Source organism: Entelurus aequoreus, linkage group LG11, assembly GCF_033978785.1.
Source record: "Entelurus aequoreus isolate RoL-2023_Sb linkage group LG11, RoL_Eaeq_v1.1, whole genome shotgun sequence".
In the NCBI taxonomy this organism is placed as follows: domain Eukaryota; kingdom Metazoa; phylum Chordata; class Actinopteri; order Syngnathiformes; family Syngnathidae; genus Entelurus; species Entelurus aequoreus.
The window spans coordinates 47,523,869-47,550,753 of NC_084741.1; the positions used below are offsets into that span (position 1 = coordinate 47,523,869).

Below are 26,885 nucleotides of genomic sequence, written 5' to 3' on the forward strand. Positions count from 1 at the left end.
AGGACTTCACCCGTTCATCGATGCGGTCGGCGGCCCGGAGACGGAGGAAGTCAAGGTGAGGAAAGCGGCGCGGCGGCGGGCGTTGTAGCTTTCGACAACACCCTGGCCGCCATCAGAGTCGGCAAGAAACATATATTTCCCCAAAGTTACGTACGTGACATGTACATAGCGACACGCACGTACGGGCAAGCGATCAAATGTTTGGAAGCCAAAGCTGTAGTCACGGTAGCGCGTCTGCTATCCAACTCAAAGTCCTCCTGGTTGTGTTGCTGTAGCCAGCCGCTAATACACCGATCCCACCTACAGCTTTCTTCTTTGCAGTCTCCATTGTTAATTGAACAAATTGCAAAAGATTCACCAACACAGATGTCCAGAATACTGTAGAATTTTGCGATGAAAACAGAGCTGTTTGTATTGGGATACAATGGTGTCTGAATACTTCCGCTTCAACCCTTCACGTCACGCGCAAACGTCATCATACCTAGACGTTTTCAGCCGGAAGTTTCCCGGGAAATTTAAAATTGCACTTTATAAGTTAACCCGGCCATATTGGCATGTGTTGCAATGTTAAGATTTCATCATTGATATATAAACTATCAGAATGTGTGGTCGGTAGTAGTGGGTTTCAGTAGGCCTTTAAATAATTTCAATCACATCTAAGAATTGATATGATGGGTATCTTGAGATTATTTGCTTGATGCTGCGATAGATTGAACACGTCATAATTTGCCACCTCAGTAGAATGCATGTTCAACTCTGGCACAGTCACTACAGAAAAAACATTATGTGAGTTGTGTATTATTCTATGAGAAATGCTATGTGTGCAGGAATTTTCCAGCCTGGCGCTGGTTAGTTCTATCTTAACTGACTCCTCACCCGGACTAACAGACACTGTAATTGTGTCCGAGCTTGCTCAAGTGTAGTTAGTCAAGTGTGACTCAGCCAGTAATCTATGTTCCTAGATAGAGTGATGGTACCTTTTATGTTAGGGTGAAGGCCGTCCGTCTGTTGAGGGTGACCCTGGCAAGAATCTTCCCAGCGATGCACAGGAGTGATATCCCACGATAGTTGTTCCATGGATATCTTGTTTACTTTCCCCTTGTGTACGTGCACTATGGATGCATCTTTGAAGTCTTGTGGGACTCCTCCAGCTGTCCAAATGGACCTGAACAGGACGTCAGTTTGTCTAAGAGTATGCCACCTCCATGCTTGATGTACGCAGGAATTCAGTCCGCACCAGGTGCCTTTCTAGGAGTTGTCTGCTTTAACGCCTCGGCAACCTCGGCACTAGTAGAGAGGTCTTCCATCATTTCACTGATAGTTGAGGCAGCTATGCAATTGCCTTTTCAGAAAAGGCTGACTCTCCGTTCAAGACACTGTTGAAATGTTTTGCTCAGCGAGCAAGTATGTCTGCTTTCGCTGTTAGCAAGGTGGACTGGTCAGAAGATTTTACTGGGGTTGAACCGGATGCCTTAGGTCCATAAACGGAACAAAAGTTTTTTCATGTCATGGTTCTCGGCTGCTGCTTGTAGTTCCTTAGCCTTCTTTTACCACCAGTCGTTCTTCATCTTCCGCAGTTTCTGCTGGAGAAGTCACCTTGCCTTCTGGTAGTCCTGTTTCTTTTTGCTTCTGATCTTGTCATCAAAGAGATTCTTCATTTTCATTGAACCAATCACGGTGTTTCCTCCCCACGAAACCAAGGGTATCAGCTGCAGCGCTGTAGACGACCTCTCGAAAGGACTTCCATTCCTCTTCCAAGCTGCAGTGCTCCCGTTCTGTGTTGGACAGGGATTTCTGGAGGCTCTGCTGCAACGTTTCGATGTTGGGGGTTGGCCGAACGTTATGGAGTTTCCTCAGGTGCTTGATTCTAGCCGTTTTAATTTTCCAGGCTTGCTGTATGTTCATCTGCTCCGAAGGTGAGGATCGGACCAGAAAGTCTGCTCCTCTCATCACACTCTTTGGCGCTCTATAGCATAGTCTAGCACAGGGGTCCCTAAACTTTTTAAATCGGGGACTGCATTGGGTTAAAAAAATTTGGCCGTGGACTGGGTTTTATATATATATATATATATATATATATATATATATATATATATATATATATATATATATATATATATATATATATATATATATATATATATATATATATATATATATTCAGAGTGCGATGATGTCACATTATCGATGGGAAAATGCATTTTTAGACAACATGATTTGCCTGAGCGGCTAGGAGACACCGAGAGTAACAAGTGGTAGAATATAGATTAGAAAGGACAGATTTAAAAAAATAAATTAAAAAATAAAGGTTTTTTTTTTTTTTACTTGGGACTTCCCGCGGGCCGGATTTTGGACGTTGGAGGGCCGGATCCGTAGTTTGGGGACCCCTGGTCTAACATGTGCCACTGCCACTGTGTTCTTGTACTTGTCCGCTTGTCACACACACACTAGTGTGTGACAATCATTGGTACTTTAACTTAACTTAACTAACTGATGACAGTGGCAAAGCAGTCCTTTGTGAGCCAGAGACGCAGGGTCATCAGTCGATCTTTGAGCCCATGAGGTAGGCTGTCAAGCTATCTTGCAGGTTTGGTGCGCATAGCAAATCCAACGCCAGAGGTTGTCTGGGCGTCTTTACCAACTTCCTTGAGCAGCGTTTCCCCAGCGAATCTTGTTTCACTTAGAGCTGCTATGTCTATCTGGTACTGGCGTAGTAACCTGGCAATTAACTTAGTATGTTGCAGTGCTATCCCGAACAAGGGCTGCTCTGTCGCTGTGGGAGGATATGGGCACTCTATCTACCCCTGTGTACATGGACGACCATCCCCCCACAGCCACCTGTATGCAGAGTCATGGCTATGAACTCCCAGCAGCATCCTCTGCCTGTTCCTGTCACCACTTCTCCATCGCCGTAGGGCTTGAACACGGTTGGATATTGTGTGGTGCCTGGCTTGGTATTCGGCCACCTGTATGCCTGACCAGAACATTAAATTTTAAAGTGAGGAAGAGGTGTGCGGACTCTTCTTCACCGTCTCGCCTACCGACGCATAATGTCCAAGAGGTGCATAAACTACCACATATAAGACGACCCCGGCAGGTACAGCTTTGTTGGAGTATCTGTCTCCTGGGAAAATGTCTGGCCAAGGATGTTGAGCTCTTCCTACCCTGCTAGATCAAGCCACCCAACTCAACAGCCCCGGTTGGGCACTGATAGCAGCCCGACCCTGAAACAGGTTATTCAGGATTAAAGGTTAACAGTTGCGAATCCAACTGCCCATAACTGTTAATAATTATATACCCATTATATAATAATAATAATATTAATAATAATATGTACAGATATATATATATACATATATATATATATATATATATATATATATATATATATATATATATGTATAGGCTATATATATATATATATATATATATATATATATATATATATATATATATATATATATATATATATATATATATATAAAATAGTAATAATAATAATAATAATATGTACAGATATATACTACCGTTCAAAAGTTTGGCGTCACCCAAACAATTTTGTGGAATAGCCTTAATTTCTAAGAACAAGAATAGACTGTCGAGTTTCAGATGAAAGTTCTCTTTTTCTGGCCATTTTGAGCGTTTAATTGACCCCACAAATGTGATGCTCCAGAAACTCAATTTGCTCAAAGGAAGGTCAGTTTTGTAGCTTCTGTAACAAGCTAAACTGTGTTCAGATGTGTGAACATGATTGCACAAGGGTCATCAATTAGCCTTCTGAGCCAATGAGCAAACACATTGTACCATTAGAACACTGGAGTGATAGTTGCTGGAAATGGGCCTCCATACACCTATGTAGATATTGCACCAAAAACCAGACATTTGCAGCTAGAGTAGTCATTTACCACATTAGCATGTATAGAGTGTATTTCTTTAAAGTTAAGACTAGTTTAAAGTTATCTTCATTGAAAAGTACAGTGCTTTTCCTTAAAAAATAAGGACATTTCAATGTGACCCCAAACTTTTGAACGGTAGTGTATATGTATAGGCTATATATAAAACCCAAAACCAGTGAAGCTGGCACATTGTGTAACTGGTAAATAAAAACAGAATACAATGATTTGCAAATCCTATTCAACCTATATTTCATTGAATAGACTGCAAAGACAAGATACTTAACGTTCGAACTGGTAAACTTTGTTATTTTTTGCAAATAGTAGCTCATTTGGAATTTGAGGCCCGCAACATGTTTCAAAAAAGCTGGCACAAGTGGCAAAAAAGACTGAGAAAGTTGAGGAATGCTCATCAAACACTTATTTGGAACATCCCTCAGGTGAACAGGCTAATTGGGAACAGGTGGGTGCCATGATTGGGTATAAAAGCAACTTCCATGAAATGCTCAGTCATTCACAAACAAGGATGGGGCGAGGGTCACCATTTTGTGAAAAAATGTGTGAGCAAAATGTCGAACAGATTAAGAACACCATTTTTCAACCAGCTATTGCAAGGAATTTAGGGATTTCACCATTTGTAATATCATCAAAAGGTTCAGAGAATCTGGAGAAATAACTGTACGTAAGCGATGATATTACGGACCTTCGATCCCTCAGGCGGTACTGCATCAAAAAGCAACATCAGTGTGTAAAGGATGTCACCACATGGGCTCAGGAACTCTTCAGAAAACCACCGTCAGTAACTGCAGTCCGTCCCTACATCTGTAAGTGCAAGTTAAAACTACTATTCAAAGCCAAAGCCATTTATCAACACACCCAGAAACGCCGCTGGCTTCGATGGGCCTGAGCTCATCTAAGATGGACTGATGCAAAGTGGAAAAGTATTCTGTGGTCTGACGAGTCCACATTTCAAATTGTTTTTGGAAACTGTGGACGTTGTGTCCTCCAGTACAAAGAGGAAAAGAACCACCGGATTGCAGAGTTCCAAAGCCAGCATCTGTGATAGTATGGGGGGTGTATTAGTGCCCAAGGCATGGTAACTTACACATCTGTGAAGGCACCATTAATGTTGAAATGTACATACAGGTTTTGTAGCAACATATGTTGCCATCCAAGCAACGTTATCATGGACACCCCTGCTTATTTCAGCAAGACATTGCCAAGCCACATGTTACAACAGCGTGGCTTCTTAGTAAAAGAGTGCGAGTACTGGACTGGCCTGCCTGTAGTCCAGACCTGTCTCCCATTAAAAATGTGTGGCGCAATATGAAGCCTAAAATACCACAACAGAGACCCCGGACTGTTGAACAACTTAAGCTGTACATCAAGCAAGAATGGGAAATAATTCCACCTGAAAAGCTTAAAAAAATGGTTTCCTCAGTTCCCCAACTTTTACTGAGTACTGTTAAAAAGAAAGGCCATGTAACACAGTAGTAAAACGCCCCTATGCCAACTTGTTTGCACTGTATTCCTGCCATTAAGTTCTAAGTTAATGATTATTTGCAAAAAAAATTAAACTTCTCAGTTCGAACATTAAATACAGTATATTGTCTTTGCAGTCTATTCAATTGAATATAAATTAAAAAGGATTTGCAAATCATTATATTCTGTTTTTATGTACGAATTACACAACGTGCCAACTGGTTTTGGGTTTTATATATATATATTATATATATATATATATAGTTACTTTGCATGCAGTCCGCTTTTGGCCCCCGGCCAATTTTTTTAAGTCCAAAGGTTTGACGCTCCTGATGCCGTGTGATTAAGACATTGATTTCCCTCCTTAGTAGCATATTCCATCACCATTGTGCAAATGGCTGCATAAGGCAGCTAGATAAGATAGAGAGGTAGCAGTGTGACGGACTGTTTTGAGGAATTTGTGTTAATGGTATCTGTAATAGTGATAAAAATAACATTACGTTTATTTTGTTTAGTGCGCCTTAAATCATTTCGATCACATCTAAGAATTGATATGATGGGAATGTTGAGATTATTTGCTTGATGCTGCGATAGATTGAACACGTCATAATTTGCTACCTCAGTAGAATGCATGTTCACGTCTGGCACAGTCACTACAGAAAAAACATTATGTGAGTTGTGTATTATTCTATGATGAATGCTATGTGTGCAGGAATTAAGGCAGCTAGGTAAAGGGCTGGGTAAAGGTAGTTTATAAGTGGGACAATGTTATATTCTCCTGAGAACGAGCATCCTCTGCAATGGACACTACATCTCATGAAAATATTAGACTTAGACTTAGTCTTCCTTTTTATTGTCATTCAAATTTGAACTTTACAGCACAGATAAGAACGAAATTTTGTTACATAAGCTCATGGTAGTGCAGGATAAAAAAGCAATAAGGTGCATATATAAATAAATAAATATATATAAATAATATATAAATATATATATAAAATACATAAATATATATAAATACATATATATAAATAAATAAATAGATTACTGTACTGATAAATATATTGCACATTGTCACATGCGTCCACGTTTATGGATGCATGTTATATTGTCTTTTTTATTCCAGCGAGTTAATCCATTTTGGGGGGAGTTGAGGGGATAATTTAATTATGATGCGTTCAAGAGTCTTACGGCCTGAGGGAAGAAGCTGTTACAGAACCTGGAGGTTCTGCTTCGGAGGCTGCGTAACCTCTTATATATATATATATATATATATATATATATATATATATATATATATATATATATATATATATATATATATATATATATATATATATATATATATATATATAATATAATGTAAACTCATCCTGGTAGTTACTGAGGATGAGTGACTTGTAGGGCTGTCTTCAAATAAGAATTTTGAAAGTTGAGTCTGATTTGTTAGATTTGGTCAACAATCAGCTAAATCTAAGGCTGAGAAATAAACAAATGATGATATAAAGTAGTGTATATTGACTGGTGACTAGGTGTCAGTAACATCACATGGATGTGCTCTCGCTCTTATATTTAATTAACTTGGAATACTTATGTATATTTAGCAAAGGAATTTCATCTTTCATTGAAGTGAACAAAACAAAGATATCATTTGCGACTTTTTCTACCTCAAAAAAGACAAAATCAGAGTTTGTGAAGTCTTTGGGCTTTGGCGCAGGACCAAGAGGACATCAAAATTGACTAAATGGAGGAAGTAAAAGTTGTAACAAAGTTTACATATGTGCACCTACGGAAGGATCATTACTTTTGCAAAAGGAGCGCTACACTTCCGGTGTGAGCCGGTGACCGGAAGCAAAGATCGCTCCCCAGTGACAGCCGGAATTGAAAGTGGATATGAATAAACACTCACACTCTAAATAATGTTTGTCTGCACGCACAAGTCTTTAATAAATATTTAAAGAAGACATTATGAATGCAATCGATCCATCTTCCCAACACACCTGCTGTACGCAGGGGGCCAGAGTAGGTATTTAACTTGCCTTCCTCCCACAGAAGAAAAGGGGTTTAATAGCAGACGATTTGACTGGCTGGGTTGATAGTCAAATCAGGCTCCTCCGAATCTCTAGTGTCTTGACCCAAGGATTTGCTTCTTTTCCATGACCATGTGTTTATGAAGGGAATTGCTTGGTCTTAACTAAGTAAATGTTAATTGGGCTTCAGATAACAGATTCTTTAGAATCTTGGACTTTTCATCACTTTTACATGCAGTTTAAATAAAATAATGGACTGTAGAAGACACTTTTCAAGTCTGACAAAAACATCTTTCTCCACAGGTGTCCTTCTTCTTATTTATTGTTTTCGTGGTTTACACAATGCTGTCATTCTCCATGCGGGACGCCATCATCGCCAGCGTCCTCACCTCTGTTTCTCACACTGTTGTGTTGAGTGCCTGCTTGTCCACCACATCTGACCACATGGAACCTGTGGTATGGCAGGTAAGCCTTGTGACAAGTCTAAATAATAACTTACTGTTCTTTGTACTGATACAACTTTAAACAATTATTTCCTTGTTCAGACATGTTTGTATTGTACTTTTGGTCACATCACCTTTATTTCTAGCCATCTTAGTTTTCGTCTTTGTCTTTTAGGCAAACTTGCTCATTAGTTTTAGACACATTTTAGTTGTTTCTATATGTGATAGTTTTCCATCCATCCATCCATTTTCTACCGCTTATTCCCTTCGGGATCGCGGGGGGCAGCAGAGAGTCCAGATAGGATCCGGGGAAACGAGACACACAGCTCAACACCGGGGAAGGAAGACGGGTTGCTGGATGACGACACAAAATGAGACACAGTGAGCACGACGGGGGGAAAACACAAAGAGTGAGGAAGCACATAGGCAAGGAAAGCTGGAGATGTAATGAGGCTTACTGTACGTGTACAAGTAGCTACATTCTGACACTGGAACGCAAGACGCGCGGGCTTATGAAGGCGGGTCTCTCATAAATGACAGGTGTGTTGATTCGTAACAGCAGTAGTCCATTGTGCGTCAGGTGGTAGGTGTGACCAAACAAGAGTAATACAAAAGCTTTGCACAGACAAATTACACGCACAATAGCCAAAGTGTTGTCACGGTAATAAAAACAACTAACAACTATTTCGATCATCGTCTAGTCATCGACAATTTTAACAATTAATGGACTAATTGGATTATGATGCGTATACCTATTCAGTACCTCTGACTTAGCCATCAGCTTTTGAATTCACCTTGAGATATTTTTAGGGATTTGCTAATTTACGATAAAGATTACTCCATTATCAAAGAACATATTTATACTGCGCTACTGATTAGGCTGTTATAGAAATGACTCTTTTAAAATTGTGTCCATTTAAAATAAGGGCAGCAAAGGTGCTGATAAAAAAAATAATAATAATAATCAATTTGTATGTAAATAAAGGTCCGGCAAACTGCAGCAATAAAAACAAACTGACAAATCTATCTGCTTTGTCAAAATAAAAAAACAATTTAATGAAAGATGCACACAGGGTATATAGACACAGTTTAGCTGTCGGACTTTGGCAAAAAAAAACAGTTATAGCTATTTTTCACACAATTCCATCGCCATTAAAAGCAAGGCCAGCTTTTACATGTTTAGGGTGAGATGTTTTTATACGTTGGATGTTTTTCCCTGCGTTGTTGTTACTAGTGGCCACAGCCATTTTTCTCTTTTTGTTGCTGGTGGTCATCGATTGTGCTTACTCGCGCATGTTGGTTTCCGTCGTGGTCAATATACGTCATCACATTATTTGCTATGATGCATGTATTTTCTTTAAAAAGGCAAATCTGTTATTATTATTCATAGATTTTTTTTTCCCCTTTTTTTTTTACATAATACAGTTTTGCCTATTCTCAATTGTTGCTGCTTATAGTTCAATGTACTTTGTTGAGAAAAAATGTTCCAGATATTTCTCCAAAACTTTTAATCACTCTCATTTAATTAAAAACAACTAGCAACAAATCTAGCATCTATTTCTGCTGTATAGTAGACTGTATTCATATTTAGAGAGTCTTTACTTCTTCCTCTTCTTAAAATCTGCCCGTGTCATCTTAAATTGTTTGCTTTGCGCTGCTGTGAGCCTTCTTTTTAAAAGCCGCCGATGTCATCTTGAATTTTTTTGGAGACCGCTGTGTCTGTGGGTATATTTCGCATATACTTAAGTAAGTCCACATCGTGGACATGTGCCTTCGTTCCAGACAACCCTGGCGTATAGTTTACGTCATCACAACATTCGGTTTCTGCAGCGCTTTTTCGGTGATTAAAGTAATTTTTGGGCGGCCAAATTTTCAGTGCATCACTAGTCAATAGTGCACAAAAAATAAATTAGATAAATCTATTCCCATGTCTGTGAATGCACCGTGTTGCTGAAGAATGAGGACATGTTTGTCTATGAGTGAAACACAGTGTGTGCACAGAGGAAATACTTGTCTGAATTGGGGTCTTTGTTAACACATAATTGGCAATAAAAGCTAAAAAAGTGTCAGACTTTGTGTGTTTTCTTGTGGACGCTACAATACATTGTATTACTTTAATTTTTTTTCACAGTAAAAACCCAGATTTTTTAAGGTTTGGTGGTTAATATAATGCCACAATCAAATATATTAAAGGGGAACTGCACTTTTTGGGGAATTGTGCCTATCTTTCACAATCATTATGAAAGACATGACAACGGATGGCTTTTTTTATGCATTCTAAATATTAAATGGGAGCCGTTCAATTCTGCTTATAGATCCCCTAAAAAACATCCAAACACCTCCATTAAGGTTGTATATACATGATGTAAGTATATATGTAATAAAGTAACGGGCACATTTATAATAACATTTGATATTTACATATTTTGATCACTTTAAGCATACGTAGCTGACTAATTTCAAAAACGCATAACGACGCTAGCTTTTTTTTTTCTTTTTCTTACGGTACAGGGAGCAAGTTAGCACGGAAGCAGCAGACCTCTCGATGATGTAAAAATAGGCACACCCGGGAGTGATCACGGGGCCGCTCTAAATAGTTTGTCTGCGTTAACATTTATAATAACAATATCACTAATACTTGGTTAATATTCAAGTCACAAAATGCAAATTGAGTATTGTTGGCGATAATTGAATGGTTCTTTATCTGATTTTAAGGGCGGAATAGTGGAGCTCCCACATTTTATTTACATGCATTTAATATTTAGAATGCATTACAAAAAATCCATCCGTTGTCATGTCTTTCATAATGATTGTGAACGATAGGCAAAATTCTAACAAAAAGTGCAGTTCCCCTTTAAGCGGAAACCCTGCATTTGTGCTGACATCAGTATTTACCTCTTAAGTGTGAACTGTTTAGGCAGTCAAAGTCGCGATAATAAATAGAATACCAAAACATTTGTCATATATTTATATGTATATACACATCACTCTTGTTTGGTGTGGGTTAGGAAGCTTGTGTAATACCTTACTGACTGGCAGAAGCAAGACCAGTTTTTTTTGTGCTGTTATATTATTATTTCTCCACATTTTGTTGAACAGTTCCAGTATATCGTCAGTCCACAGTTGCAGTGATTTCTGCCTACATTTCATTTTACTAGCTGGCCAACAGAATATGTCATAAGCAGATTCAGATAAGCTTGAACTGTCCCAATAAGACCAAAATGTTTCAACCGCTTAGCCTAAAAAAAGAAAAAGCTAAATTAAAGCCCTGACATACAGTTTTCTTGGTTATAGTCCATCGCAGCCCAGAAGTACTATCACAAACCCACTTGAAACTCACAGTTTCAGTTCACAGTAAGCGGTACTTTGGAGTTCTTATTAACTTTAAAGTGAGATCACATCAATCTTTAGAGCTCAGCAGCTCAGAATAAAAAACAGTCTATCTCATTAAGGCTTTTAAATGTCAGGTATTGTGTTCTTGACAACCCTTATTCTTTGTTTAAATCTCACCAGGTGGTGTTTGAAGAACACTCACTGTGATGTCACAGTAACTTAGCAAAATGTATTAAGCTTTAAAAGAATGTTCTTTTATGTTGCAGCTTGTTTTTTTAAAGGAAGAGATTTTATCCCACATTGGGTCCAAATTAAAGTACAAACTATTTAGAACTATAATGTATATTTTTCATTTTCATAAATTTGATGTGATGCAGTCAATAAATACCTTATAGGGTTAGAGCATGAACTTACTTTTGTATGCCACAAAATATGCCTTGTAAAACCTGTGTCTGTTTTACAGCTATCAAATCACTGGAATTTTATTGCTAATTGTACTAATGGCAAGATACCAGAACCAAGACCAGGACATCAGTCTGCAGGTCTCTGGTTGTCTGGCCTGTCATTCCTGTGACATCATCTGTGTTATGTACTGAAATGTTCTTGAAATGTTCTTTCCTTATCATTTCTATTTCATGCCAGGTAAAAACAGAATTACATCTTAAAATGGAATGGTAAACCTCTTACTGGAAATTAGAGTACAGTGGTACCTGAACTTACCAGCTCAATTTGTTCAGTAATCGTGACTCAAAACACTGTTACCTATAATATGAATTGAAATCATTGTAAATAAAAAAAAAGGGTCTACCCGTCTCATTAGATCCAACGTGAGCCAAGTTACCGAAAAGGGACAGCAGGTCAATAGGGTTGAGGTGGCAGTGAGTAATGGCGTTGAAAAAACAGTTATTCTTACAATGCTATATCCCACAATCAGTGCAGTGGTGGAGAAGAGTCATTGTTTTTCAGGCAATGTGCTGGGAGGGTTAGTATCACACAAGGCTGGGCAGCAGGACTGGAGACATCGGCCATTTGTATCGCAGCAGAGCGACAAACCGCCCTGAACATCAGTAGCAGCTTCAGGTGTGGGCAGGAGGTCGAACTGTGGGTAGAAAAGCAGGCCCAAGTAAGAGGAAGCTGTCAGCTAGAAACATTTGGAAGTTAGACTGCTGCTAAAGGTTGAGTTTCCTATGGTTGGAAAACTCAGTTATATCAAACTCTAATAATAACCTAATGCCAGCAAGTAAGACCAGATCTTAAGGCGTCCACTGTGACATTGGCTTAGCCATCTAGCGAAGGAGAGGCTTTTAACTCATGCCTGCAACTTAAAGCGTAACAAAAAGCTGAGAGACCGCTCGTATCTCAAAATAAGTAAACCATAAAATTTCAGATTTTGATAGCTTGTGCTAAAGGTACTATTATACAGTTGACATGTGCCGCATGGTATACTGTTATTAATTTACAAACCCTGCAGTAATAGAGCAATGTTGTGATGCAGTTGTAATGTAAGTAATGTATGATATACGATATAATTATCACTGTTTCCTCTTAACCGAAGGTATTTTGAAACTAAAATTGGCACTTAAGGAAAGGAAAAAAATATTTTTATTTTATAAAATAATTCCAACTAACAAAACTAGCAGCACTTTCAGATTTCCACAGCTGGCTACATAAGTGAGCATTCTGCTTACAGTGTACTCAATACTGAACAAACATTTCTCCTATTAAGCTCCTCTCAGGCTGTCAGATAAAAAATTGAATTTATTACAGTATGCATATGTACTGTTTGGCAGCAGTTGTGAAGTATTAGGTCTACCTGGGTGAAAACACATCACTCATATTTGTTGCATTGAATACTGAAAACCATTTATAGCTTATTTTATTTTCTCTTTTACGCATTGTCTAACAGTAAATGTATACGGGACCTGTTCTACTGTACATGTTCTGATTGTTATTTTGAGAAGACACTTTATTGGGATTCAATCTGAATTTAATGTTGAGAGTAAGAGTGAGGTGTAAGGTGATCATTTACAACAATTTAATTCAATTATGTTTCTATTTAATGACAAATAACCATAAAATAGCACAAAGATAATGACTACAGTGTGAGTGGGGATCTGCTTTATACAAGAAGTACAATTTAAATATTGCCAGTCATATAGATAAAGCACAATTACAGTCCCTTGTTTATAGCAGCGAAGTGGTATCAAGCCCGCATGTGGTTAAGGAATTTCCGTAAAGTAAATAATTATTCAAATATCGTCATAGTGTTAGTCCATAAAACAAACTGTATACAACCTTTTGATTATATATTTAAAACATTATTAGATCCCTCTAAACATTAACCCACATAGTCACCCATTATAGTAGCGTTGAGTGAGTGCTATTGTAAATTCTCAGAAGCCTTGGTGAAAATCTTTACTGATTGCCACAACATTATAAAAGAAACATAAGACAAAAACTGCACTGTAATACATACAGTATAAGGTTAGTTAATTCAACATTTCAATTAGGCCAATATTATTTAGATCATGCTTAAAAAAGTTATAATTATCAAAAAAAAATCTGAGATGCCAGACTGTAGCTTTACTCACATTTCTTTTTGTTAAATTACCTCTGATAGTGATGAAAGGTGGAGATTCCTAAATTAGTAATTGGGGATTGGCTTATTATCTAGAGGAATATACGTAAGGGCTGAAGGTCGATATCTGGTTTGTTTTATAAAGGCCATTAGATAACTGCTGTTTGAATTGAAATTGAATTGAACTTTCTAAAATCAACCACCATTGCAGTCTCCATTGTTCTTTGTCTCTGACTGCAACTTGAGAGGATTTTTCAGTGACCTCTGGTAAATTCTGTGGCATTCAAAACACAATTCTAGAAATCTACTATATACAAATTCAGCATATCCACAGATATGATTTTACTGGCATGATAAAGTTTGAATTTTCTGAACGTGTGCACAAACATGCCAACAACCGTAAGATAGTCACCCTACTCTAAATTGTCTTAAGCACTTAAAAAAGCCATTGAGTACCAGCTTGTGCTGGATAAATAATCAAGACCTCTTAAACCTCCCTGAGTCATGCTTACATATGAATGTCAAAGGTGACGTCCTAATTATTCTAAAGCAATCCATGCAGTCGCTGTTTGGGCCTGTGTTGTTGCAACAGAGAAACCTCAGCAAAAATTAGACATGACAGTCAAACAACAAATGTGTTAAAGAGTATGGATCTCGTATGTTGCTAATAAGACACTGTTGACTTACATAATTAGGAAACACAATGTTTTTACCCAACCCAGACATTATTGTGTTTGAATAAAATTCCCAAGAGAGGAGAAAGAAGTAGAGAGTAATACATCATATGTATGTTCTCTTTAGTCAGGTGTTCATTCTTTTCAATAGCAAATTTGTGGGGCCAGTTGTCTATGGTTACTACCTCAGCACGTTAGAGACCTTGTTGCTAAGGCTTAATGAATGTATCCACTTTGATTTCTTGAACCAAAGCAGCAAAACTACTGTTTTGATTACATGATTTATTTAGGTGTGGATAGTTAAAATGGACAATTGAGAGAAAACACATTTTTGATGGACAGTGTTTGATTCAAACTCTTAATAAGTATATTTGTTTTTCTCCTTATTTATTTATTTATTTTTTACAGATTTTGGCCAATATCATTATTTTCATGTGTGGCAACATGGCAGGGGCATACCACAAACATCTGATGGAGTTGGCACTCAAACAGACCTACCAGGACACCTGCAACTGCATCAAATCCCCCATTAAACTGGAATTTGAGAAGCGACAGCAGGTACAATTATCAAGTATTTTACCAGGTTAGCGTGTCCTGAAAAATAATTTCAGAGAAAGAGCGGAAACCCTGTTAGATGTCATTCAATTAAAATAAGGGACATATAAATCCCTTTTTTAATTATTATTACTACATTAATTCTGTACTTTAGGAAGTCCATAAAAGCTGTTGAAAAATATATACATGGTTTTGGAAATAGGGGTTAGGGTTACATGCTCAAGTGGCCTTTACAACAATTTTTATTTCTACCTTAAGAAATGCTGTTTGCAGAATACCAAACGTTTTGTCGTCATGAGTCTTAATGGTATTTCACTGAAGAGTCACTACATTACCACAAAGTACGGTCTCTGTTAAGCAGTCAGTTCTTCATTCCTATTCTTTGTATGAAGTGTGTATGCATTCCTCAAAACACTATTTTTCATTCAGCCCAAGCAACAGTTTACCCTCCCACTTGCTGGGCCTCCAGCAGGAAGCTCCACACAAATTAGCACTTGCTTCTACGTGCAAGGTGGGAGCCATCAGGGTGTTGATTAACGTTTGGGCTGCTGCTGTGTTTTTATTTTGGCCACTTTGATTTACAAAAGAAAAGAAATGCTGGTTTTCGCCATGGTGAATTAATCTTGTGTTTTTACAGTTGAAGCAAAACTTGCCTTGGGTGGAGCATTTCAAATTGCCCTGGGGAGTTATAGCTGCCTGTGACAGATGGCAGAAACAGCGCAGGGACACCTATTTTGCGCTGAGTGCACTCATAATATATGCTGTGTGCTTCATGCTTTTATCCAAAGTACCATGCTGCAGAGTGAGAGTACCAGATTTTTGAATGAGCGGTCCAAGGGGGACTATGTGAATTGTCATAAATGTAAAGTCCTGTTAGCTAAGGAGTCACCATGGGGCTCTGCCTTATGTTGCACCATTGTGCGGGTTCTGACTGTGCAGCATTTTCTCCCTCGTCTCTGTCATTTAAGATGCACACTTTTGTTAGAGCAACCCTTAAATATGGGCGTTCCCTGTTGAATCTGGCCTTCCACGTAGTCTCTCATTGACTTGAGTACTTTTCTTCTCATGCACGTCTCGGGCTGCAAAGAGTTCAGCCCATGTGAATTCTTGTATTGTACTTCAAGAAAACTATTACTATTATAATCTGATCCCTTCAATTGTGAAATATGAATGCATCCACTGTTAGAGGACAACAGGACCATAATGCTACTCTAAATTAACTATCAAAATAAAAATTGCTCTCTGCGTAAGTGGAACGGCTGAAGAAGGGTGCGACAACGGCATAAAATGCAAGACGACCCCGTTTAGACATCCTTGGACTTTCAATACTTGCAACGATTTTGGTTGGACCTTGATCATTGAAGTAGCATACAAATCGCATCTATCAGAAGCTATTAAAAAACACAGAGGTGATCGTCAACAATCACTTTATTGAACATGAATGATCAACAAGGATGTAGAAAGCATGATAACCAAAAATGTTATACATTTTAATCAACTGATTCAATAGATTTTTTAACCGTCAGCTGTCACTCAAACAATAACTAAAACAAACTTTCATTTGCGGCTCAATATTCACATCCACACAGGAAGAAGACGCTGATGTAGCGTGCAAACACACAAAACATCACCATGACAAAACATACTATCTACTGTAGCGCATCCTGAATTGACACAGCCTTTTCAAATTATAAAATGTTAACATTTTCTTGGATTCCAGTGACATTCGCAAGTGTTAGTAAAACTCCATGCTTCACAATTTGCAAACAGCCAAAAACTAGGCATTTGACATTAGTATTGAGCCCGTGTTAATTCCAGACTTAGGCACTTTTGCCCAATTGATGCGGGGTGTGCATGCCCACAGACTGGATTGGAAAATACGTATAAGAGAAACATGTGTAACTTCAAACGCGTAAATAAACATTTAGGCAAAAACAGGAGAATAGGGCACATAGTGGGCAACTACAGTATTAATGCCTGGAATTTATCATATGGTAAACTATCGTATTTTCTTTCATTGCAGCTGGCAATAAAATGAGATTACTTGTGTTCCTGGATTATAGTTGTTGATTTATACGTTAAGTGTGACATACATCATTGAAACTGCAGGAGGCAGAAGCCAGTTTTTGCCTCCTTTGTCAGGAGTAAGGAAAGTTACATAATGGCACCGGTGTGGACGTAAACAAGAATAAAACGAGGTCGCAAAAAAAGTAGCTATCTTGCTTCATTTCGGTGCTAAATCAAGGCAGACTCAGCCACCTGCAACAAGTGCTTGACGGCAATATTGTGCAAGTAACTTCTCGCAAGTAATGTAGTATTCCGACAGAAGCACAGACTCTGATGCACTTTTTAAAATGTATTGCCGACCTTAAGTCCTCAGTTTCAACACCACACACATATTGCAATGGCGGTAGCAACTACAGCAACAGCAACACAACAGTTACATATCATGCACCAATCAGCAAGGTTATTTTTTCTTAACCGCAGGATTTTAGAAATTAATATTGCAACACAAGCAAGTTGTTTTTTGCACAGTGTACAGTAGGGAAAATAGTCATATGGCCCCATTCCTGGGTGTATCTCATGTGAGAGGAAGACAGGTGGGTTAATAATTTTGCTATGCAGTCTGCTGAAAATGATAGAAAGCGCCACTCTATAAAGCAACTGATGCTGTGGTCTAAGTTGGAATTGCCACAAAACACATTTATTTTAAGAAAGTCAACACTCTGCTGCTGTCTGGTAGCTAAAGTGAATAGTACATCCTCCAATTCCTCACGTTTCAAGTGTCAGGTAAACCGCAATGAACGGCGCTATATGAATCCCCTTCCTACTTTATGTGTTCTGTGTTGCTGCTGTTTTTATTTTATTTCTTGTTAAATGCATTACTTAAATATTAAAGAAGCTGATTCAGGGCCTTAAGAAATAGACTTTGAAATTGAAAAATACATTTTTGATGTTAAATTTTGAAAAATTCATCAGTGTTGAACAAATTATTTATTTTCATTTACTTTCATATATTTTAATGTTTGATCATTAAAATCTTTTTTATTTATTTATTTTTTTTTTTTTTACAGTTTCAACTTACTGTTTCAATTCAGAATCAAATGTTTTATTCGGCCTTTTGGCCTGAATGTATCATCATGACAGATAGCTTAGCAAAAAAGATAGGAAGTGTCCCCTATCATGTTGCCTTCAGAGAACTAATGTGATGCTATTTTATTTTATTAGTTATTGTGTAAAAAAACAAAACAGGCACAACATGAAACAAACAAGCAAAAAATACTACACAGCTGAAATGTTTAACAGGTGATTGATAAGTGACATACAGGCTACTATTTTTATCTCATTGATATCTCTTGTCTAGTTGTCCCACGTCCTATTCCCCATTTAAATTAAGTGTGTTTTTTAGTTGTTTTTTTAAATTATAGTATGATTTGTATTTTTTAAAGTACCAGCTCGGGCACTGTTCAAGCACCGGCCAAGCACGATTTGAACAATTACCCATCTCTAGACATGAGAGTTTACAAAATCAAAGTAAAAATAAACTCATTTACATATCACCTCATATTAAAAAAATAAATTAAAAAATTAAATGATTCTAAGTAATGGTTTGATTAAATGAATTGATTTTGTATTAGGATAATTCTTGTTACTAATATTGATTTTCAAAAATGCCATATGCTCACAGACAAGATGTAGGAATTGTAATTACATTTGCTCTAACTGGTCTATGCAATTAAGTCATGTGTTCATAATGTGTTTACATTTCAAATATGCTTATTTTTTTACTTTTTACTTTTTGGGCTGTCATCAGGAACGTCTGCTGTTGTCACTGCTGCCAGCGCACATTGCCCGTGTGATGAAGGCAGAGATCATCCAGAGACTAAAAGGACCTAATTTTGGACAAATAGAGAACACAAACAATTTTCACAACCTCTATGTTCAGAGACACATTAATGTCAGGCATGTATTGTTTATTTGTACAACGCTCTTCTTTAAAAAAATTCAATGTTTTGATATAACAATGATTAATAGTGTTATTATATTATTTCTCTTTTGATTTGTAGCATACTGTACGCTGATATAGTTGGATTCACACGCCTTGCCAGTGACTGCTCACCTGGAGAGTTGGTGCACATGCTCAATGAATTGTTTGGCAAATTTGACCAAATTGCCAAGGTAAATATTCCATCAGTTAAAGCTCACTGTCACATACTACATATTGTCACATACAAAATTCATCATGCATAACAGATACGATTTATGCAAAGAAGACTTTAAAGTATGGTTTGTGTCCATAATGAAATGTTGCCATTACCAATCAAGGAGAACAAATTATCTCACAGTAATATCTCATACTTTCATGATGAATGTAAGGCTTTTTTTGAACAGCAAGTGCCTAACTCTGATATAGAGCCTACATATGATTGTTCTATCTGTTTCATCTTTACATTTCGTGAACACCTGAAAAATGTAATTTAACGACACCTTGACCTTGACTGGGACCTAGGGTTTTTGTGTCCCTAAACAATTTTGTTTGTGGCCCCATCAACATTATTTGTGTAACACGCTAGGTGCTGTATGCCTGACTGCAGCCAATAGTGAGTATTGTAATACGGCGTGGCGAAGTTGGGAGAGTGGCCGTGCCAGCAATCTGAGGGTTGGTTCAATCCCCACCTTCTACCATCCTAGTCATGTCTGTTGTGTCCTTGAGCAAGACACTTTACCCTTGCTCCTGACATGGCAGCTCCCGCCATCAGTGTGTGAATGTGTGTGAATGGGTGAATGTGGAAATAGTGTCAAAGCGATTTGAGTTCCTTAAAAAAGGTAGAAGTGGACGGCGTGGTGAAGTTGGGAGAGTGGCCGTGCCAGCAATCTGAGGGTTACTGGTTCAATCTCCATCTTCTACCATCCTAGTCACGTCCTTTGTGTCCTTGAGCAAGACACTTCACCCTTGCTCCTGATGGGTCCTGGTTAGCGCTTTGCATGGCAGCTCCCGCCATCAGTGTGTGAATGTGTGTGTGAATGGGTGAATGTGGAAATAGTGTCAAAGCGCTTTGAGTTCCTTAAAAAAAAGGTAGAAAAGCGCTATACAAGTACAACCCATTTACATTTGTCCCTCGCCACGTCGCACTTCAAAGTTTGCAGAGGTCAATCAATCAATCAATGTTTATTTATATAGACTGTTAAACGTATTTAGAAAGTTGTAAACAGGAATTTATGCTGTAGCTATGAAAATATTAAATATATAATTAGTAAATCCTACCTTGCGGGAATACATTTACCACAGCCAGGCCCAGAACCAATTAACAGCAAGGGTTTACTGTATTACTTTTGGTAACCATGTAAAGATGTGTATTTACTATAAATAAATACACAAGAACAATAAACAAAAATACTGCAATTAAGGTCAGTCCAATATGTTAAATAGTCATGTGTTTATATTCCAGATAATTTTCAAAGTTAATATGAAAAAGTAAAGAAAAAATAGGGTGATAGGTCAAAGGAACAGCAAAGTGTTCGATATCTCCTACCAGAGTGAAGCCAATTCAATACTGCTATGCTGCTTCTGTATTAATTTAAAAAAGTAAACAAACCACATCAAATGGGAAAAAACAATGAAAAAACAAATGTTCTTAAGAAATTATGAGCCTGATTTACTAAGATGTAAATACCAGGCGCTAAAGGGGAACTGCCCTTTTTTTGGAATTTTGCCTATCGTTTACAATCTTTATGAGAGACATGACAATGGATGTTATTTATTTATTAGCATTTTAAATATTAAATAAATGCGATCAAAGGTTTGCTTACAATGGAGCCTATGAAGCCCTTGAAAAAACACCCAAACACCTCCATGGGGATTTTATATACATGATGTAAGTATGTATGTAATGTAGTAAAAGGTCACATTTATAATAATATGTAATATTTACATATTTTGATAATTTTAAGCATATGCGGCGCCTTCATTTCAAAAACTCATCACGCATCAAGTTTGCTTTTTTCTTCTTTATCACTGATAAACAAACATAATAAAATATCACTTACTCTAAAATGTCTGCTGTCATTAGGATGCCGACTACTGGGATGTTCATATATTCCCATTTAAATTAAGAATAACTCATAATCCTCAAAAAGAAACTGGGTGGAGCGGGGGGTTGGTCTAAACGTATTTGTGTGTCTTTCTTGCCATTTCCGTGCCCTAAATGTCTGTCAAAGTGTACCAACTTGTCGGATTGCCTACTCAGACTTCTTCTGTCCAGGTGAGATGCATGATTTATATTCTACAATAAACTTCCAGGGAGCAAGGAAGCGAGAAAGCAGCAGACCACTCAATGATGTAAACATAGGGACACACAGTAGTGATCACGGCACCACTATAAATAGTTTGTCCGCGTCAGAACATATAACAACAATATCACTAATACTTGGTTAATATTCAAGTCACAAAATGTAAATAGAGTATTGTTGGCGGATTCTGAATGGTTATCTATTGGATTTCATGGGCGAAATAGTGAACCTTCCATTGGCTTTACTGTAAGTGGACTTCTATTTACGTTTCATTAATATTTAGAATGTTTTTTTATTTATTTATCCGTTGTCATATATTTCACAATAATTGTGAACAGTAGGCAAAATACAATTTAAAAAAGTGCAGTAGCCTTTAAAACAACGTGTACAAACAAAAAAAATGTGAGTACTATTAGTGGCTGTGTGGCATGTGATACTGCGTGTACAATTGAAAATTGATGCAGAACGCCTTGTTTAAATGAGGATTTGCCTGTACACTACAGGGCATCACCATGGAGACACTCGATTATTCATTGCACATTCATCATATCATGCTCCTACTTGTGCCGTTTCTTCAAACATGCACCACTTTTTATGGGCATTTTAGAAACAGTCATGTTCTGCATCTACATTGAAACAACTTGAGTATTGAGAATTTATGTGCTCAAGACGCAAAAAATGCATACTTCAAGAAGTGTTTTTCATATAGGAGATATGTTAATAATATATATTCTATGTGAAAAAACTAACACCAATTAAAAAAAAATCACAATAGGACACCAAACCGCATCAATTAAATTTGTTTTAATCAGCCCCTTAAATCTCCTAACTTGACTCTCACCAGATCCTTGTAGTTTGCTGAGCTCCACACAAGGATCTGGGTTTGAGAGCAGTGCAAACTCCTTCAAGATAGCAAAAAGGGATGAACCAATCAGGATCGCCGGGCGGGATTTCATAAATTTGACATAGCGCCGAAGCGGCTGTTTGATTCAAACAACAATGGCTGCACGCAGCGAGGAGTCGTGTGCTGACATTGATTCTGCTATTGCAACTGTTTTGTCGAATCTATCAAATATTAATTATTTAAAAGATGAACAGATAACTTTTCGCTCTGTCGTTATCCAATATGTCGGCTTTCTGTTTTGGATTTCCCAGCGTCACTCTCATCAGCATCACAGGTTGATTTCGATGTGAGTGGTTGAAGTAGCACGTCATTCAAGATAACGGACAAGTGGTTTATCCAATCACATACAATGATTTTTTTACAAGGCCCCGCCTTCTGAAATACATCTCCAAATGAGAAGTCCCAGATCCTTGTGTGGAGCTCAGCGAACTACAAGGATCTGGCGAGAGTCAGGTTATAAATCACCCAGCATGCACCTATAAAATTATAAAAGGATGTTGCTGAATAGACAAAAACATTTTGGGGGTAAAATATTTTGACACAAACACGCCCTGTTGGAAGGAGGATTCTCGTTTGTCCATCGTCTGTCTTTACAGCGGCGGCACTGATCCTGCAGCTGTTTTGTGGAACTGTCAGTTTGCATGTACTTTTCCTACGTGCTAAATAAATACACTAATTTAGGTGCCACAATCACTTTCTAGTTTAGTAAATCAGACTGCGTGTGCTAAATAAATATATTTGCATTTTCTCCTCCCAGATTTGTGGGCGTTCTGACGATCAGCATATATTTTGCACATGAATGAAGACAGCGTTGCAAAATGGACTGCACATCGTTTAGTGCTCACTTAACAGACAGAATCTACTTTGCACACGCTTAGTAGATCAGCTTTGCATGTGCTTTCAAGTTTGCACATATTTTAGTACATACAAAACTTTAATAAATCAGGCCCTATATTTTTATATTTTTGGCTACAGTATAAACGTAAGTAGTACGGCCGTTTAAGAAAAATACGGACGTAAATCTGCCACAATTCTGGCGTTCAAAGCGATGCTAAATTAGTAATGATCTCTTTGTGGTTTGGAATGGACACGGCTGTGATACCGCTATACCGAACTAAAACTATCACAATGGACATTTTAATGCACCGCAGAATAAAAGTTTAGCAGAAACAAAGTATAATTGTATCTATGTGGTCATTCAATCCATCAGAGTAGAACAAGCAAACACCTGCAAAACACGACGATCACGTTGATGATCAGCTACTGAGGTGACAGGTAGCCATAATCATGAATACCCTCCTGCCCATGGTGGTTGTGTCTCTAAACAACCACATAGAGTGTGTATGCCAGGGACAGGCCCTGATTTTGACTAATAAAGTTAAAGTTAAAGTACCAATGATTGTCACACACACACTAGGTGTGGCGAAATTATTCTCTGCATTTGACCCATCACCCTTGATTACCCCCTGGGAGGTGAGGGGAGCAGTGAGCAGCAGTGGAGGCTGCGCCCGGGAATCATTTTTGCTGATTTAACCCCCAATTCCAACCCTTGATGCTGAGTGCCAAGCAGGGAGGTAATGGGTCCCATTTTTATAGTCTTTGGTATGACTCGGCCGGGGTTTGAATTCACAACCTACCGATCTCAGGGCGGACACTCTAACCACTAGGCCACTGATACTAATACTCATTGCCTCTGCACTTAAATTGCAATCGTTTAACAATGCAACCATAGTCTTTGTCATAATTCTATATGAACAGTTGTCATGTTGGCTCTATATCCACAGTTAAAGGCAAAGAGGTTTAATGGTCTATGCATTCACCGTAGTTGATTTGATGTGGATGCTTTATTTATCCACAACGTGTGTGTGGTTTGTGTAGACATGCATATGCCTAACTCCAGATGTCAATGTTTCCGTTTGCACTGAAGTCACATTGGCAGATTTAGAAGACCTGATTAGGAACTGAGGATATTTGACTGTATGTTTTTTTTTGCTGCTACAGTATGACCCAAATATTACCAACATATTATATCCCACTTGGGAGTAAACAAATCTGAATTGTGTCACTTGAATTATGCAGGGTAAAACCAGCCTAAAAGTCTGAGCATGTGCTCCTTCCTTTGTACACAGGAAAATGAATGTATGCGGATAAAAATCCTTGGGGATTGTTACTACTGTGTATCTGGATTGCCAGAATCTCTCCCAAACCATGCCAAGAACTGTGTCAAGATGGGCTTGGACATGTGTGAGGCCATCAAGTAAGTAAACAGCAATCTATGTTGGTCTATGTTAAGGGTCCTCAAACTTTTTGACTCGGTGACCACATTGGGTTAAAAGAATTGCCGGTGGCCTGGCTATCTGCTGTACGTGTATGTGTGTATATATGTATGTATGTATATATATATATATATATATATATATATATATATATACCGTATATATATACACCATATTTTTCGGACTATAAGTCACAGTTTTTTTCATAGTTTGGCCGGGGGTGCAACTCATACCAAGGAGCGTCTTATGTGTGAAATTATTAACACATTACCGTAAAATATCAAATATTATTTAGCTCATTCACCTAAGAGACTAGACATATAAGATTTCATCGGATTTAGCGATTAGGAGTGACAGATTTTTTGGTAAACCTATAGCATGTTCTATATGTTATAGTTATTTGAATGACTCTTACCATAATATGTTACGTTAACATACCAGGCACGTTCTCAGTTGTTTATTTATGCGTCATATAACGTACACTTATTCAGCCTGTTGTTCACTATTCTTTATTTATTTTAAATTGCCTTTCAAATGTCTATTCTTGGTGTTGGGTTTTATCAAATACATTTCCCCAAAAAATGCGACTTATACTCCAGTGCGACTTATATATGTTTTTTTTCTTTCTTTATATTCATTTTCGGACGGTGCGACTTATACTCTGGAGCGACTTATACTCCGAAAAATATGGTTATATATATATATATATATATATATATATATATATATATATATATATATATATATATATATATATATATATATATATATATATATATACATATATATATATATATATATATATATATATATATATATATATATATATATATATATATATATATATATATATATATATATATATATATATATATATATATATACACAGCAATGAGGTGGCGACTTGTACAGGGTGTACCCAGCATCCGCCCGAATACAGCTGGGATAGGGTCCAGCCACCCCCCGCGACCCCGAGAGGGACAAGTGGTAGGAAATGGATGGATGGATATACGCTATATTGCCAAAAGTATTTGGCCACCCATCCAAATGATCAGAATCAGGTGTCTTAATCACTTGGCCCGGCCACAGGTGTATAAAATCAATCACTTTGGCATGGAGACTGTTTCTACAAACATTTGTGAAAGAATGGGCAGCTCTCAGGAGCTCAGTGATTTCCAGTGTGGATAGGTTTCCAACTGTGCAACAAATCCAGTCGAGAAATGTCCTCGCTTCTAAATATTCCAAAGTCAACTGTCGGCTTTATTATAAGAAAATGGAAGAGTTTGGGAATAACAGCAACTCAACCCTTAGTTCCAGTGAAAGGAACTTGGAATGCTCCAGGATACCAAAACATTTTGGACAATTCCATGCTCCCAACCTTGTGGGAACAGTTTGGAGCGGGCCCCTTCCTCTTCCAAAGTGAAGTGAAGTGAAGTGAATTATTTTTATATAGCGCTTTTCTCAAGTGACTCAAAGCACTTTACATTGTGAAACCCAATATCTAAGTTACATTTTTAAACCAGTGTGGGTGGCACTGAGAGCAGGTGGGTAAAGTGTCCTGCCCTAGGACACAACGGAAGTGACTAGGATGGCGGAAGCGGGGATCGAACCTGCAACCCTGAAGTTGCTGGCACGGCCGCTCTACCAACCGAGCTATACCGCCCCAAAGCAAGGTCCATAAAGACATGGATGACAGAGTCTGGTGTGGATGAACTTGACTGGTCTGCACAGAGTCCTGACCTGAACCCGATAAAACACCTTTGGGATGAATTAGAACGGAGACTGAGAGCCAGGCCTTCTCGACCAACATCAGTTTGTGACCTCACCAATGCGCTTTTGGTAGAATGGTCGAAAATTCCTTCAAACACACTCCGCAACCTTGTGGACAGCCTTCCCAGAAGAGTTGAAGCTGTAATAGCTGCAAAAAGTGGACCGACATCATATTGAACCCTATGGGTTAGGAATGGGATGGCACTTCAAGTTCATGTGTGAGTCAAGGCAGGTGGCCAAATACTTTTGGCAATACAGTGTATATACATATAAATATATGTCTTGTCCTCATAATTTCACTTTCTATTTTCTTTTTTTCGTATCCCCTTGTGCTCTGGTCCAGCTGCGCCAAACACAAAAAAAATCCAAACATTTAATAAAGTCAAATAGAAATGACGCAACAAGAGAAGTATCCCACACTTATAAATGCTATGATAAATGGGTTATACTTGTATAGCGCTTTTCTACCTTCAAGGTACTCAAAGCGCTTTGACAGTATTTCCACATTCACCCATTCACACACACATTCACACACTGATGGAGGGAGCTGCCATGCAAGGCGCTAACCAGCAGCCATCATGAGCAAGGGTGAAGTGTCTTGCCCAAGGACACAACGGACATGACTAGGATGGTAGAAGTAAAGTAAATCTGTACAGCAG

At 38.0% G+C, this 26,885-nt stretch overlaps 1 protein-coding gene across 1 annotated transcript in view; it reads left to right on the forward strand.

The window, feature by feature from the left end:
* The first annotated feature begins 2,785 nt into the window (after window positions 1–2,785).
* Window positions 2,786–26,885, forward strand: part of LOC133659656 (adenylate cyclase type 2-like) — a 78,087-nt gene continuing 53,987 nt past the window's right edge. The window contains exons 1-6 of the mRNA XM_062062241.1: window positions 2,786–2,927; window positions 7,695–7,867; window positions 14,839–14,988; window positions 18,800–18,948; window positions 19,053–19,164; window positions 24,310–24,437. Coding sequence (XP_061918225.1) covers window positions 2,786–2,927; window positions 7,695–7,867; window positions 14,839–14,988; window positions 18,800–18,948; window positions 19,053–19,164; window positions 24,310–24,437 — 854 coding nt within the window. The remainder of the gene's footprint in view (window positions 2,928–7,694; window positions 7,868–14,838; window positions 14,989–18,799; window positions 18,949–19,052; window positions 19,165–24,309; window positions 24,438–26,885) is intronic.